The 16,248-nt window shown below is 45.7% G+C and overlaps 1 protein-coding gene across 1 annotated transcript in view; it reads left to right on the top strand.

Moving 5' to 3' along the window:
* The first annotated feature begins 5,868 nt into the window (after positions 1-5,868).
* The window catches only part of LOC102977204 (nuclear RNA export factor 2), an 11,447-nt gene continuing 1,067 nt past the window's right edge, over positions 5,869-16,248 (top strand). Inside the window, exons 1-17 of the mRNA XM_028482325.1 lie at positions 5,869-5,964; positions 6,575-6,658; positions 6,774-6,878; positions 6,995-7,075; positions 7,214-7,283; positions 7,430-7,518; positions 7,638-7,745; positions 7,930-8,039; positions 9,850-9,886; positions 10,269-10,337; positions 10,564-10,619; positions 10,764-10,871; positions 10,977-11,035; positions 11,144-11,259; positions 11,355-11,397; positions 12,131-12,203; positions 12,744-12,926. Coding sequence (XP_028338126.1) covers positions 5,869-5,964; positions 6,575-6,658; positions 6,774-6,878; positions 6,995-7,075; positions 7,214-7,283; positions 7,430-7,518; positions 7,638-7,745; positions 7,930-8,039; positions 9,850-9,886; positions 10,269-10,337; positions 10,564-10,619; positions 10,764-10,871; positions 10,977-11,035; positions 11,144-11,259; positions 11,355-11,397; positions 12,131-12,203; positions 12,744-12,926 — 1,487 coding nt within the window. The remainder of the gene's footprint in view (positions 5,965-6,574; positions 6,659-6,773; positions 6,879-6,994; positions 7,076-7,213; positions 7,284-7,429; positions 7,519-7,637; positions 7,746-7,929; positions 8,040-9,849; positions 9,887-10,268; positions 10,338-10,563; positions 10,620-10,763; positions 10,872-10,976; positions 11,036-11,143; positions 11,260-11,354; positions 11,398-12,130; positions 12,204-12,743; positions 12,927-16,248) is intronic.

The following is a 16,248-nucleotide window of genomic DNA, read 5'->3' as shown; positions in this document are numbered from 1 at the left end:
CATCCATTCCTAGGGTCTCTGGCAAGCAAAATCCAAAAGCTGATACTTTAATACAGTAGCTTTCAACTGTGGTTGCACACTGCAGTCATGTGGAGAATTTAGAAAATGTGGGTGCCTGGGTCTCAACCCTATTCTGCTTTAATTATTGTGGGTATAACTTGGAGTTGGTGATATTGTCAAACTCCCCAAGTGGCTCTACTGTGTAAACGAGGTGGAGAACTACAACCCATACTGTGGGATATTACTCAGCAATAAAAAAGGCAGGAACATAAATGAACTTCAAAAACATGATGCTGACTTTAAAAAGCCAGACACAAAGGTGTGCAGTATGTATGATTCCATTTACAAGAAATTCTACAGCAGGCAAAACGAATATATAGGGACCGTGAGCAGATCAAGGTGTATATGGAGCTGGGAGATGGAAAGATTAACTGGGAACCATTTGGAGTGTGGTATATGCTTTATATCTTGATTGAGGTGGTGGTTAGCTCTAATGCCTGATTTTTACATATACGTAATTTGAGATCAGGAGAAGTTGGGTGAATTGTCCAAAGTGACGTAGCTTAATAATCAGAGAGAAGACAGGTGGATCTGATTATCAGTAATTGTTTCTATTATGCTATGTAATGAGTCAATAGTACTAGTGCTTCCCCCCAAGCACGTGACAAAACCCTGACCCAGCCTTTTATACAAGTAAAGCATGGACATGAAAGTACACCTCTTGTGCATTCCAAACACCTACTCATAAGCACAGTTGACATTCTCACGTGTTCCTTTATGTTGACTTCTTTATGTTTGTATTTACATATCCAAACAAAAAGTTTTCTTAATATTTACTTTTGAGTAATCACACTCTAATATACAGGTTTAAAAATTATGGTAAAAATACATAACATAAAATTTACCATCATAACCATTTTTAAGTGTACAGTTCAGTACTGTTAAGTTGATTCACATTGTTGTGAAACCAATCTTCAGAACTTTTTCATCTTTCAATTCTGAAACTCTGTACATTAAACAGCAATTCCCCTTTGTCCCTTCCCCCCAGTCCCTGATAACCCCATTCTACTGTCTGTTCCTATGAATCTGACTACTTTAGATACCTTTTTTTTTAAACCCGTGGACTCTGATTAGTAGAGTTTTCCCAACTTGTAAGAATAATATTTATTTATTTATTATTTATTTATTTATTATGTTGGCTGCACCAGCTCTTTTTTGCAGCATGCGGGATCTCTAGTTGCGTCATGCAGAATTCTTAGTTGTGGCATGTAGACTCAGTTGTGGCATGCAGGCTTCTTAGCTGTGGCATGTGGACTCTCAGTTGCAGCATGCTTGCAGGATCTACTTCCCCGACCAGGGATTGAACATGGGCCCCCTGCATTGGGACCATGGAGTCTTACCCACTGGACCACCAGGGAAGTCCCTAGAAACCTTATGTAAGTGGAATCATACAGTATTTGTCTTCTCGTGACTGGCTTATTTCATTTAGCGTAATATTCTCAAGGTTCATCCATGCTGTAGCATATGACGGAATTTCCTTCCTTTAAAAGGCTGAATAATATTCCATTGTATATATATATATATATACCACAATTTGTTCATCCATTTATCCGTCAATGGACATTTTAATTGTTTCTACTTCTTGGCTATTGTGAATAGTGCTGCTATGAACATAGATGTGCAAGTAGCTCCTCAAGATTCTACTTTCAGTTCTTTTGGATATATACCCAGAAGTGGGATTGTTGGGTCATATGGGAGTTCTATTTTTCTTTCTTTTTTTTTGGAATCTCCATACACACTCATAAAGAATGAATGGGTCAAAGAAGAAGTCACAAAGGAAATTAGAAACTTCTTTGAGACAAATTAAAATGAAAGTCCATCATACCAAAACTTATGGGATGCAGAAAAGGAGTGTTAAGAAGGAAGTTTACAGCTTTAAATGTGTACATTAAAAAGACAAAAGGTCTCAAATCAACAACCTAACTTTACACCTGAAGAAATTAGAAACAGAAGAATAAACTAAAGCCAAAACTAGCAGAAGGAAGGAGCTATATAAGAGCAGAGATAAATGAAATAGAGAAAACATAAAACAACAATAGAAGAAAAATAAATGAAACTAAGAGTTGGCTTTTTGTTAAAGCTACACAAAATTGACAAACCCTTAGTTAGACTCACTAAGAAAAAAAATAGAGGACACTCAAATAATTAAAATCAGAAATGAAAGAGGGACATTACAACTGATACTACAGAAATTAAAAGGATTATTAGAGAATAGTGTGAATAATTGTATGCCAACAAATTGGAAAACCTAGAAGAAATGGATAAAGTTCCCCAAACAGACAATCTAGCAAGACTGAATCATAAAGAAATACATAATATGAACAGATCGATGAATGAGTAACGAGATTTAATCAGTTATCAAATATCTCCCAGCAAAGTAAACCCCAGGACCCCATGGCTTCACTGGATTATTCTGTCAAATACTTGACAAGGCAATGTCTGAGATTGCTTGTGTCTGAATCACCTTGATGAGGGAGGTCTCTAGTCCTGTTTAGGCACCCGACGTAGTTGGTCAGCCCGGGGACTGCGGTAGCTGTTAGCTAGCTCCCTTTTATGCTTTCCCCTCGGCAACGTTATTTCGGAAGGAATGTGGCTTCTTGCAAATGACTCTGACTCTTCCTATACACCATACGTAGACCACATGCCCTTACTGCTCCCTTTAAAATGCGATTTTTTCCCTTTCATTGCTGGATTTTCCTGAAAACACGTTGGTTGCCTGGCATTCTCCAAAGGTCACCAATAAGGTTCCTCTTTGTTGTTGTTATTGTTAATGAGTTTCATTATGAACTCCTGGCTTTTGAACATGTTGGTGGGCTTCAAACCATTGTTATGTGGTGTTGAGCAGAGGAGTGAAATGATTTGACTTGCACTCTGCTGCTGGGTTGAAAACAGAAAGGTAAGGGAGCCAGGATGAAAGCAGTGGGGCCAGCTGGACAGCAGTACAGTCCAGGAGACAGATGTTGGTATCTTGGCCAGGGTGGTGGTAATGGAGGTGGTGAGAAGTGGCTCGCTTCTGGACATACTTTGAGAGAGGGACCGAGAGAATTTCCTGGCCAGTTGGATGTGGCATGTGGGAGAAAGAGAGCACGCCAGGCCCCCTCCGAGGTTTGGGGACTGAGCGAGTGGCATTTGTGGGTCAAATGCCCCATCTGTGTTTACTTTCACTTCCAGTGCCACACAGGGTAAGTCCCAAGGTTGTGAGTAACAGGATTGCCCTGACAGCGGGCCACACAGGGAGAGCAACGGCTCCCCAGGGGAGGTCATCTGAGGCCTGGTCATAATCACTCCATTGTGGAGTGATCAGCAGTGGACGGATCTTTACTCATAAGTGTGCCCTGAGACAACATGGAATAGTTAATGTACAAGAGGCACAGCACACAAACCTAGAGAACCTTAAGTATTACACCCCCAAGGAAGCTTGTTTCTAACAGTGTAATTACAATAATCCTCCCTCCCCACAAGCCACTAGTATGATTATCTGCTGGTTCACTGTTTCAGTGGAATGTGTTAAAAATAAAATACCCTTAGTGAATCCACCTAGGCGAGAGAGAATTGACACGATCTTATTTTGGCAGATGCTGAAAAACTTCCAAATCTTTTCCCATGGTGAATTAGATATGTTGGAGGGGAGAATTTGTGGGTGAAGTGCTGAACAGCAACACAACTCCTAGGAGTGAATACAAGGTGAGGTATACCCAGAACACTTTCTCAGCGTGCCTGTGGCTTCAGTATCCAGTACAGTAGATGTCAGAGTAAAGAAAATGAACAAGAGCCAAAGAGAGGCCTTACAGAATGATGAAAGGATCAGGACACCAGGGAGACATAAAGACCCTAAATGTGTACGCACCAAACAACGGAGCCTCAACGTACATGAAGCAAAAACTGATGGAGCTGAAAGGAGAAAGAGCCGGATCTATAATTATAGTGGGGGTCTTCCACACCCACCTCCCTCTTAGCAAGGGACAGAATTACTAGAGAGAAAGTCAGCAAGGGTATAGGAGACCTGAATAGCACAGTAAACTAACGAGATCTGCATGACATAAATAGAGCAGTCTGCCCAACAACAGCAGCATACAGTTTTTTTCCCCGAGGGTCTCTGTAACATTCACCAAGTTAGACCATCTCCTCGACCATCAGACAAACCTCAATAAATTCAAAAAGAATTGAGGGACTTCCCTGGTGGCGCGGTGGTTAAGAATCCACCTGCCAGTGCAGGGGACACAGTTTCGAGCCCTGGTCAAGAAGATCCCACATGCCGCGGAGCAACTAAGACCGTGTGCCACAACTACTGAGACGCCGTGCCACAACTACTGAAGCCCATGCACCTATAGCCCACGCTCCGCAACAAGATAAGCCGCCTCAACGAGAAGCCCGTGCACCGCCATGAAGAGTAGCCTCTGCTAGCCACAAGTAGAGAAAGTCCATGTGCAGCAACGAAGACCCAACACAGCCATAAATAAAGAAATGAATTTATTTAAAAAATAAAAATAAAAAAGAAGAATTGTAATCTCCCAGAGTGTGTTCCCTGGCCACGATGGAATCAAATTAGAAATCAGTAATAGAAAACAAAAAGAAGAATCCCTAAACACTTGGAAATGGTGGTTGACACATCATTCCAGGTTATCATTCACACCCTTGTTATAGTAGGGCTGAAGTTAGGAAGAATGCTGCTGAGCTGAAAGGCATTTCAGGCTGGCCCAAAAGAGAGCTCACTCTGGCTCTTTCAAACAGAGTATTGTTCAGGGCAAGGCTGGAGGGAGGGAGACTGTTCAGGAGGCTGTTACATCAGTGCCACCTGACATTAAAGCTCCTAGTGCACTGGCAAAGGAAGTCCAGCTAGCTTGCTGGTTGTTAGTGGAATCGGTTTGGTGGCTGATTGGATTTGGGAAGCACGAGAGAGGTATTGGTGTGGTTGTTGGAAAGTCCTGTGAGAACGCAAGATTCGGGTGCCTTCCTGGTATATATATGACTGGTGTCCAGTCTAACCCATGGATGCATACACCTCGGTTCTTTATCAGACCTGCACCATTGTTTTAAATGTTTCAACACAGTTGTCCTCTCCTCCCTCCTCCTTCTCCTCCCTCTTTCTCCTCCTTGTCCTCCTGTTCCTCACCCTGCTCCTCCTCGATTCTTCCCCTGATAGTGCCATCTGTCGGATAAGGCTGTCCTCTCTGGACAGGCAGAAGAGTGTCCTTTCTGCGGTTTGTGGGATTGGTCCCTTAGGCCAGGTTGGCACTTTGCCTGCCCTACCATCCTGTTAGCCTAAGACATGGTACGTGGCAAGTGGACCACAGATGTGTCTTCAAACTTGTATTTTTGTTCCTCTTTTCAGAATACAGTGATGGTGGTAGACCACCTCAAGGAAGAAAGAAAGGTTGGAGTTCTTTCCCAGGTAATTCTGGCAAGAGGCACCCTCATTATCAACACGAGAGATGTGAGCCTCAGCCTTCACACCTCCAGGAGGATGATGGAAACGTGGTGAAGAGGGATGTCCAGGAGGACCCTGAAGTAAGACAGTAAGTGGCCAGGCAGCAGGGTTTGTACACAGCAGTCCCTGGGACTATGCACCTCTCTCAGTCTCCGTGGACTTGTTTTTTTTCTCTCACTGCAAAATTGAAGCATGCTAGAAGTGAAATAATGGTTGAGCAATCCTAATTGTAGTGCTGGTGTCAAAGAGACGAGGGTGTACAGATGACTTTCTTAGCACTTATGGCCACTCACCCTCCTTCTCTCCACATCCCCCCCTGCAGCTCTCACTGTACCATCCAAGGCAACAAGAGGGGAGTGAGACAGGACAGTGAAGGCCCCATGCATATGACTGTGTGGAGAAACAGAAAACCTCTGGAGAGAGAAATGGGGGAGGACACACAAGATGGAACCCCAGGGAGCTGGTTCAGTGTCACAGTGAGTATCCTGAAAAATGTATGGAATGTGCAGGAGAGAAAAGCCAGGGGGAGTTGCGTTCGTCTCATGTAGAGATGCTGGTTTATTTCACTGCGGACAGTTTGTAATCTGTCCTTTTTATTACCAGGAGTTAACAGTCTTCTTCATCTAAGGGCAGATTCCGAGAAGCAGTGTAAAGGGAACAGGCTGACTGTAAGGAGAATGGAGGAGCCTGTCTCAAAGCAAAGATGGAAACTACTGCCCAGGATATGGAGCAACTCCACATTGGAGGTCTCAGTTTGGCAAGCTGAGTGTGGTAGATGGAGGGTCGAGCCTCTGGAGACCTTGTCTGAGGGGCAAGCAGTGTCTGCACTTGGTAGGGTCTCATGGAAATTTATAAAGTGAAGATCATCTCTGACACCTTGATTATTTGGAAGAGAGTTTGACTGGAGAAAAAGAGTATTTAGGAAATCCATATTATGCACAACCATAAGAAATCATACCAGTGGTCCCTTCTCTAGAAGCCCTTTCAAGCTCAGGAGAAGGCTGGAAATGAACAGGAAAATGTTCGTCCTCCAGCCTAAATTCCCGGTTGTCTGTCCTCTCTCCCATCCCTTCTTTTCATCCTTAGATTCCTTCTGGGATAAAGTATGACAGGACATGGCTAATGAACTCAATCCAGAGCCATTGCAGTGTCCCCTTCACTCCAGTGGACGTAAGACATGATGCCGAAGCCACACGATTGGGCACAGGGAAGGGGGAGAGAGAGACCTGGTTCAGCAGGATCTGTTGGCTTCTGATACTATTGCTGTTGCATTCAATCCCTGTAGTTCCACTTTGTGAAAAAAGGGGCTCGGTTCTTTGTCCAGGAAGCTAGCACTGCCTCTGCATTGATGAATGTCAGCTACAAGATTTGTGACGAGGAGAGACGAAAGGTGTGTGTCGAGGGCATTACGTGTACCTCATCGTGAGGAAGGAGTACAGGCCAGGGGCTGGTTGTCTTCTTTGGAACTAGGGTTCGTGGTGCTTACCCCACCTCTTCTTCCTGCAGATACCTGTCTTTGTCAGCCCCTCTGCTGTTCCCTACTCTGTGCGGGATAAGTTGAAGCCAGAAGAAATGGAGCAGCTAAAGGTAATGCAGACTCAAGGCATGTTATGTGCCAATGCTCAGACCCCCCTCTCCTTCCTCAAGCCCCCCGTCCCCCTTGCCCCCGATTTCCCTGCCACCACCACAGCCTCAGAGCAGCTCTCTCCATCTCTCACTCCGCAGCTGACCTTGATCAAACGATTTGATGTCTCCAAGCAAGCTCTTGACCTCCAGAGGCTCTGCGTTGACCCAGGTTCGGCTGACAGCAGTAATTCTAGGGCTGGGGAGGGAAGAGGGGTCTTCCTGGAGGGAGGCTTAGGGATGGTAACATGGGGAGGGGCTGGTGCTGGCCCCAGACCCCACTCAGCCATCTGATTCCCTCCCCTCTCCTTCCTGAAGACTTGGTGGGACATGATATTGATATAATTCTGAATCGAAGAAGCTGCATGGCCGCCACCCTGCAAACCATCAGAAAGAATTTCCCTGAGGTGAGGCTGTAGGCCCAGTGCTGGTATTAAGGTAGGGGGTGGAAGAGATGGGGTGGAGGGCAGATTTGTGCCCAAGGTCCTAGATAGTAACCTTCACTCTATCTCTTCTTGCCCCACAGCTGTTGTCCTTGAACTTGAGCAGCAACAGTCTGTACCAGCTGGATGGCCTGTCTGACATTATACAGATGGCCACCAGGGTCAAGGTCCTGAACCTCTCCAAAAATAAGGTGAGAAGAGGGAGCCCGATCAAAGTTAGGGTGAGAGTGGGGGGGGCGTGTTAGTGGCCATCAGAGTGATGACAGGAGGCAGGTGAAGGTACCTGTGGGGGAGGGAGGGGCCTGGGGGTGCAGGGATCCAGATGTCCCTCTTTCCCTGGGATTCCTTTTCCCACTTCCGCCCCATATTTCTCAGCTGAAGTCTGTGTGGGAGTTGAGCAAGATACAAGGGCTGAAGCTTGAAGAGCTGTGGCTGCAAGGGAACCCACTGTGTGACACCTTCCCAGACCAGTCCACCTATGTAAGGTCAGTGTGAACACCCTGTCACCCTTCTTGGTGACCTTCACCCATGGGAGCCTAGACTATCTGTGACATTTGCCATTTGCCAAAGGTGGCAGCCATGGTCTTCTGGGAGCATCACAGGCCCCACCATCTGCTCTCTCTTTGCCTATCACCGGTGAGGAGTTTCCTTCCCCCGTCCTGCTCAACTCTGCAGGAGCTCTGGGGTCTGTTTCCAGCTCTCTGCGCCCAGCTATATTCCACCAAGGCCTCTCAAGAGTGTGCCCCAGGAAGCAGGGCTTCTCCTCCTCACCAGGACCAGGAGCGACCAGCCTTGATCTAGATGCTGCTGCCCTGGACTGAGAAGGGTCCTCCAGTCCAGGGCCTTTGCTGAGACAAGCCTTCCTTCTTCGTGCTGAGATGGGGTTTGCCTCCCCCATTCTGAGAGGGGCCCTCTTCCCCTTCCTCCAAAGGGGTCCCCGCTCCTCTCTCAGGTTGACATGGGGGCTTTCCTGCACCGTGCTGAGGGCTGAGGCCGTGGGTGGCTGCTGTCATGACATCCATTCTGCTGGCCCAATGCCAGGATCTGGACCCTCCTTGGGAAAAAGCAGGGCTCCTTGAGTCAAGGGGCTAGACGTGGGCTGCCGCCAGTGATCAGAGGGCTTCCTGAGGCAGGAGTGGAAGTCAGAGGGCAGAGGTCGTAGAGGAGACAGAAGGACAGACCTCTCTGGGGCACTTCCCATCCCTCCCTGCACACGTCACATCATCCCGCCTGGTCCTTCACAGGAGCCCTGGGCAGCCTGAGACAGATATGATTCCTCAGATAAAGAACCAACTCAGACAGGTGTAGGGGTCATCGGGAGAGAAGACGGTGATCATCAGAGGGGGCCACGGATCCTCAGCCCCATACTGAGCTGGGAGCAGACCCAGACCCTGTCCTCCTTCTGGGGAAGATGTGCCCCCATGGCTACTCTCTTTCCTATGCCCAAGTCTGGCTGAGCTCACACAGGTGACAAAGTTTCAACCAGCATCCAGTGGGCCCTCAGCCCAACATGTGCATATTTTCCATTCCTACCTGGTGTGTCTGGGAGATTCTGGGGCAGGTGAAGAGCTGCAACACGTGTGCCATTTCTCCTTTCTTCTCTCTTTCTTTCTTCCCTGACCCTGACCACGGGGGAGCTTCTTTCCCTTCCCTTTGTTTTCTCTCTCTCCCTTGTCTCTGTGCCCCTATGTCTCTCTCATCTCTCCCCTCCTACCTTCACTCCCTTTCTGTTTTCATCCCCCTCCATATCCCTACCTGAGCCCCACCCCACTCACCTCCCTGCCCCAGCATCCTGGGCTATCCCTCGGGGGTGTCTGCGTCTTGGCATAGTGCTGGACCCCCAGTGAGGTAGCAGAGTCCCGGGCTCCCACCCCATTCTCTCTTCTCCCCACAGCCTTCAGTGGGGCCCTAGAGGAAGGAAGGGAGGAGAAGGAAGCCCTGCAGCATGGGTTTGGAATGCTGGTCCCTCTGGCACTGGAGAAGGGAGTCCGAGTAGTCTGGGTGGGAGCTACCCAGGGAAAGGAGAGGAAGGGAGGGAGGGAAGGAATATTAAAGTGAAAGTATTGAGAGAGATGAGGAGACAGTGCCTTTCAGACAGTAAGATGACAGATGCTCAGTGCTCAGCAGGGAACTGGACCAAAAACCCTTAAAATCAGAAGCAGAGGTGGGCAAAGTGGGCTACTGGATGGGCCAGAACACACTGATCTCTGTTTATGGTATTAGCGTTTTAACTCAAAGGAAGCATTGCAACTTTGAACTATCAACCACCTCTTCTCTATTTTTGGTTTTGGACAGGGCCATCAGAGATCGTTTCCCGAAGTTATTATGCCTAGTAAGTGCCTACGTAAATCATTGTCTCTTACTAATGTCGGTGATCTCTGCACCTGCCCTCAAGCCCTTTGGGTCTTGCCTAGAACACATATTAGCATCAGAACCTTAACCATTTTCGGGGACATGGACTCCTGAAAATGACATGGATATACTTTCTGGAAAAATACCCATAAATACACACACGCACACACACAAGTTGCATATTACAGTAGAGACTTCCAGGACCTCATGATGAAGACATCCACTGTAAGCTTTCCCATGGAATTTCCAGGGCCCTTTCTTGCCTGACCTCTGACCCTCACCCTCCTGGGCCCATCCTTTTCCCGGATCACCCAGGGCAATTCCCCTGGTCTCCACTCCTGACTTCCTCTTCCCTTCTCCAGGATGGCCAGGTGTTACCATCAGCAGTTACCACTGACGTTGACACTCCCTGCGTAGTAAAGCCCTGCAAGGTGAGGAAGAGGATCAAACAACATTTGGAGTGTTGCAGGGAGGCTTTACCTACTGCATAGTCTCAAATGCCTTTTGATTCCAGGGCAGCTTCTTTGGATCTGATGAGCTGAAGAGCCTAGTCCTGCAATTCCTGCAGCAGGGTGAGGATGGGGGATCAAGCCGGGTTTTAAGTGGTGCATGGGAAGGGGGTGTCAGCCCTGGTCCTGAGGACTGTTTTGATTCCAGGGAAACTACTTTGGATCTGATGAGCTGAAGAGCCTAGTCCTGCAATTCCTGCAGCAGTAAGTACCTCTGGGAAGCTGAGCAAGGGTGGAAGGGGCTAGGACAGGTGAGGCCACCTAAGCACAGGTCTGCTCAGGGGAGTTTTCAAGTCTCATTTGATGTCCAGACCATAGAGATAGACTGTCCTTATTGCTCCCCCTCAGGTACTACTTGACCCATGACTGTGGAGACCAACAGGGTCTCATGGGTGCTTATCACGAGGAGGCCTGCTTCTCCCTGACCATTCCCTTCCATCCTGAGGACCCAGACCCGTGAGTATCACAGCACAGGCTCTGCTCCCAGGCCTTGTTGCTCCCCAGCAGACACAGCCCAGCTCTTCAAACACCCACCACCCACTGTTGCTTTTTGTCTCCTAGGAGTAGCTTGTGCGAGTACTTCAAGGACAGCAGGAATATGAAGAAGCTGAAGGACCCTTGTGAGTGTGTGATGGGAAGACTGGGTGGGAAAGGGTGGCAAAGGGGTCAATCATAGGACCCAGGGCGTGGCAGCCCCTGACCTTCGCTCGCTCCCCCTCCCCTCACAGACCTGCGGGTCCAGCTACTGAAGCACACAAAACATGACATTGTGCACACCCTCTGTGTGTTGCCCAAGACTCAGCATGACTTCAGCTCCTTCGTGGTGGACACGTGGTTCCAGACGGTGAGCGCCTGCTTCCTCCCTCGGGCGGGCACAGGAAGCTGCAGGTGGGTAGGAGGTGGAGGTGGTGATTGGGCACCTCGGCTCTTCCCTTTCAGGAAACGATGCTCTGCTTCTCTGTCAATGGGTTGTTCAAGGAAGGTGAGTGTGTGTAGACACCCCTCCCCAGATTCCCCACTGCTCCCTCCGCCTGGCCAGGCTCGTTCCCATAACCAGCCAGCTTCCCTGACCCCTTCTGTCCCCTTCCCTTCCCTTCCCTTCCCTTCCCTTCCCAGCCTTTCCCCTCCTTTCCCCTTCCCCTCCCCTCCCTTACCCCTCTCTTTGCTTCCCTTCCCTTCCTTGCCCTTCCCTTCCTTTACCTGACTTTCCCCCTCTCCTCCCCCACTTCCCTCCCCTCCTTTCCCTCCCCTCCCCTCCCCTCCCCTCCCTCCCCTTCCCCACTGTGTTCTCCAGCCCTCAGTCTTCCCACAGAACACCCAGGTCTGAGCTGTGTCCATGCCTGTCTTCCCTGCACACCCTGGGTGTTGGGGACACAGGCTGTGGAGTTTGGTGGCTCTCATCCCAGATCCTTACTCTGAGAAGCTGAGCTGTTACTTAACCTCACAGTGCCCGCATTTGCACAATGGGGTAGTAATATCCACCTCTTGGGCGGCTGTGAAAAATGCATCCCATGAACTTGTGAAGTGTTTTTTAGGAGCCCTGTCACTAGGCGCAGACTGCTCCTATAGTTGCCCTCCCCATTCCCGACACCCTGGCCCCCGTGAACAACTGCCCTCTCAGCATGTGTCCAGTCACACCCTGACTGGGGACTGCCGTGTGAGCGTGTACAGCACATGCGGCTCTAAGGGGTACTGTTGTTTGTTTGCTGTTGAAGTGGAAGGAAGTTCTCAGGGCTGTGTGCGTGCCTTCACCCGGACCTTCATCACTACCCCTGCCAGCTCTTCCAGGTGAGAGCCCTGTTGTGGGCGGGAATGCCCATCCCAGCCTGGGCTCAAGGCTGTGGGAATGTAGTGGTGCAGACCTTAGGTTTACTCAGTATTGTGGAAAGCCAGCAGGGAGATCCCAGGAGCAGTCTAACCTAGTGGTTAAGAAGAGCATGGGCTCTGGAATTGGCCTATGCGTTCTCTCCTTTACCCAACACTCACTCGCTGTGTGACCTTGGTCAAGTCACACGACCTCTCTGTGACTCAGTGTCTTCTTCCCAGAATGGGGATCAGACCTTCCACTCCTTGGGCTGTGGTAAAGGGTAAATGCGAAAATGTCCGTGGGTTGGGGATAAACCTATAAATCGAATGAAGGTGGTAGACAGTCTCTCCAAAGGTGGGCTCTGTGGGGAGTGCAGAGGTACCAGTCAAGGAACCTGGGAGACAGACACAGCAGGGGTATGGAAGGAATCTAGTTGCTGAGTGGCAGTGGGAGCAGGATCATTGTTTGGGGTGTGGGGTGGTCCATCTGTCCAGTTGTCTGAGGGCCCATTTTTCCTCCAGTCTTTTCATCATGAATGACGAGCTGTTTGTATGGGATGTCAGCCCTAAAAAGACCCAGAGCACATTCTGCATCCCAGTACCCACACCCTCCACCAGCTCCATGCCCAGTTTCTACTGGGAGCAGCAGCAAATGGTACAAGCTTTCTCCACTCAGTCTGGGATGAACCTCCAGTGGTCTCAGAAGTGAGTATTGTGTGTGCATGAGGATAAGAGAGAGCTGGGAGAATGAGGGAATTAAAAAGGGAACACACAGACAATTTGGAATAATAAGTATTTGGATATTTTGCTTCCAGAAAAAAAGGAAGCTCATGAAAAATGTATCCTAATTTTATGATGATATATGTGAAGCATTTTAAAAATAGTATTATGCTCAGATGACATGATCTTTTATATGGAAAATCCTAAGAAATTTGCTAAGAAACTGTAAGAATACATAAACAATTTCAGCAGAATCTCAAGATATAAGATCAATCCACAAAAATCATTTGTATTTCTATGCACTTACAATGAAAAATCCTAAATTGAAATTAAGAAAACAATTTTATTTATCATAGAATCAAAAAGAATAAAAACTTAGAAAGAAATGTAACTAAAGAAGTGAGAAACTTATACTTTAAAATCTTCAAAACATTGTTGGAATAACTTAAACAAAACCTAAAAAATGGAAGGACATTCTGTGTTTGTAGACTGGAAGACTTAATATTGTTAAGGTGGTAATACTATTCAAAGTGGTCTACAGAGTCTACACTATATCTATCAAAATCCCAGTTGGCTCCTTTCCAGAAATTGATAAGGTGATCCTACAATTCACATGGAAATGCAATTGACTCAGAATAGTCAAAGCAATATTGAAAGGGAATAAAGTTGAGGACTCACAAGTCCTGATCTTCACAATTTCAAAACTTACTACAAAGGTACTATAATCAAGACTGCGTGACACTGACATTTGATAGGTCAGTGCAATAGAACTGAGAGTCCAGAATGAAACCCTGACGTTTGTAGCCAATTAATTTTCAATAGGTGCCAAAATAATTAATTGTGAAAAAAATAGTCTTTTAAACAGGTGGTGCTGGGACACATGGGTATTAACATGCAAAAAATAATTTTGACCCCTATCACACACCATATACAAATATTGACTCAAAATGGATCAAAGGCCTAATGTAGAATCTACAACTGTAAAAACTCTTACTGACTTATTGCACTTAGTATGATAACCTCTAGGTCCATCCATGTTGCTGCAGATGGCATTATTTCATTCTTTTTAATGGCTGAGTAATATTCGATTGTGTATATGTACCACATCTTCTTTATCCATTCCTCTGTCGATGGACATTTAGGTTGCTTCCATGTCTTGGCTATTGTAAATAGTGCTACAATGAACATTGGGCTGCATGTATGTTTTCAAATTATGGTTTCCTCTGGATATATGCTCAGGAGTGGGATTGCTGGATCATACAGTAGCTCTATTTTTAGTTTTTTAAGGAACCTCCATACTGTTCTCCATAGTGGCTGTATCAATTTACATTCCCACCAACAGTGTAGGAGGGTTCCCTTTTATCCACAACCTCTCCAGCATTTATTGTTTGTAGAGTTTTTGATGATGGCCATTCTGACCCGTGTGTGGTGACACCTCACTGTAGTTTTGATTTGCATTTCTGTAATAATTAGTTATGTTGAACATCTTTTCATGTGCTTTTTGGCTATCTGTATGTCTTCTTTGGAGAAATATCTATTTAGATCTTCTGCCCATTTTTTGATTGGGTAAGTGAAGTAAGACAGAGAAAGACAAATATCATATGATATCACTTATATGTGGAATATAATAAAAACGATACCAATGAACTTATTTACAAAACAGAAACAGACTCACAGTTCTCGAAATGAAACCTTATGGTTACCAAAGGGGAAATGTGGGGGGGAAGTGATAAATTAGGAGATTGGGATTAACATATACACACTACTATATATAAAATAGATAACTAATAAGGACCTACTGTATAGCACAAGGAACTCTACTCAATATTCTATAATAACCTATATGGGAAAAGAATCTGAAAAAGAATGGATTTATATATAACTGATTCACTTTGTTGTATACCTGAAACTAACACAACATTGTAAGTAAACTAAACTCCAATAAAATAAAATAAAAACACTTAGACGAAAACAGAGGTGTATATCTTCATGACCTTGAATTAGGCAACAGTTTCTTGTATATGACACCAAAAGCACAAGCAACCAAAGAAACAAATAAATTGCACTTCATCAAAAGTAAAAACTTCTGTACATCAAAGGACACTATCAAGAAAGTGAAAATACAACCCACAAAATGGGAGAAAATATTTGCAAATCTCGTATCTGATAAGATCTACTATCTAGAATATTGAAGGATTTCACAACTCAACAATCAAAAGGTAAATATCCAATTTAAAAATGGGGAAAGGATTTGAATAGATATTTCTCTAAAGATTGTATACAAGTGACCAACAAGCACATGAAAACGTGCTGAACATCATTAATCATTAGGAAAATACAAATCAAAACAACCACTTCACATACACTAAGATGGCTTTAATCAATGAAACAAAAGATAAGCATAGGTGAGGATGTGGAGAAATTAGAACTCTCATATATTACAGGTATCAAGGTTCAGTGGAGCACTCACTTTAGGAAAAAGTTTGGCAGTTCCTCAAAATGTTAAACACCAAATGACCCAGTAATCCCACTCCCAAGTATCTACCAGGAGAAATGAAAACATATGTTCACTCTAAAACTTGTTCAGGAACATTCATAGCAGCATTATTGATAATAGCCGAAACGTGGAAACAACCCAGATGTCCTTTAGCTGATGCATGGATGAAAAATCTGGTACACCCATATAGTAGAATATTATTCACTCATAAAAATGTACAGTTCTGATATATGTCATGACATGGTCAACCTTGAAAACATTATGCTAAGTGAAAAGCCATTCACAAAAGTTGAATATAGTATGAAATGTCCAGAATCGGCAAATCCACAGGGACCAAAAGCAGATTAGTGGTTGCCAGTTTCTGGGGGAAGGGGAGGAACAGGAAGTGATCACTAATGGTTAAGGAGTTTCTTTTCAAGGTGATAAAATTACTTTGGAATTAGATAGTTGTACAATCTTGTGGATATCCTAAAAAGCACTGACTTGTATTCTTTAAAATAGTGTGTGCATTATATCTCAAAAAAAGATGGCTGGAAACTTAAAAATTTTTCATTTAGTGGCCATCATCAAAAAATCTACAGACAATAAATGCTGGAGAGGGTGTGGAGAAAAGGGAACCCTGTTGAACTGTTGGTGGGAATGTAAATGGATACAGCCACTATGGAGAACAATATGGAGGTTCCTTACAAAACTAAAAATAGAACTACCATACGACCCCGCAATCCCACTACTGGGCATATACCCTGAGAAAACCATAATTCAAAAAGAGTCATGTACCCCAATGTTCACTGCAGCTCTATTTACAATAGC

Source organism: Physeter macrocephalus, chromosome 21, assembly GCF_002837175.3.
Source record: "Physeter macrocephalus isolate SW-GA chromosome 21, ASM283717v5, whole genome shotgun sequence".
Classification (NCBI taxonomy): domain Eukaryota; kingdom Metazoa; phylum Chordata; class Mammalia; order Artiodactyla; family Physeteridae; genus Physeter; species Physeter macrocephalus.
This window is presented reverse-complemented; position numbering and strand designations above follow the sequence as displayed.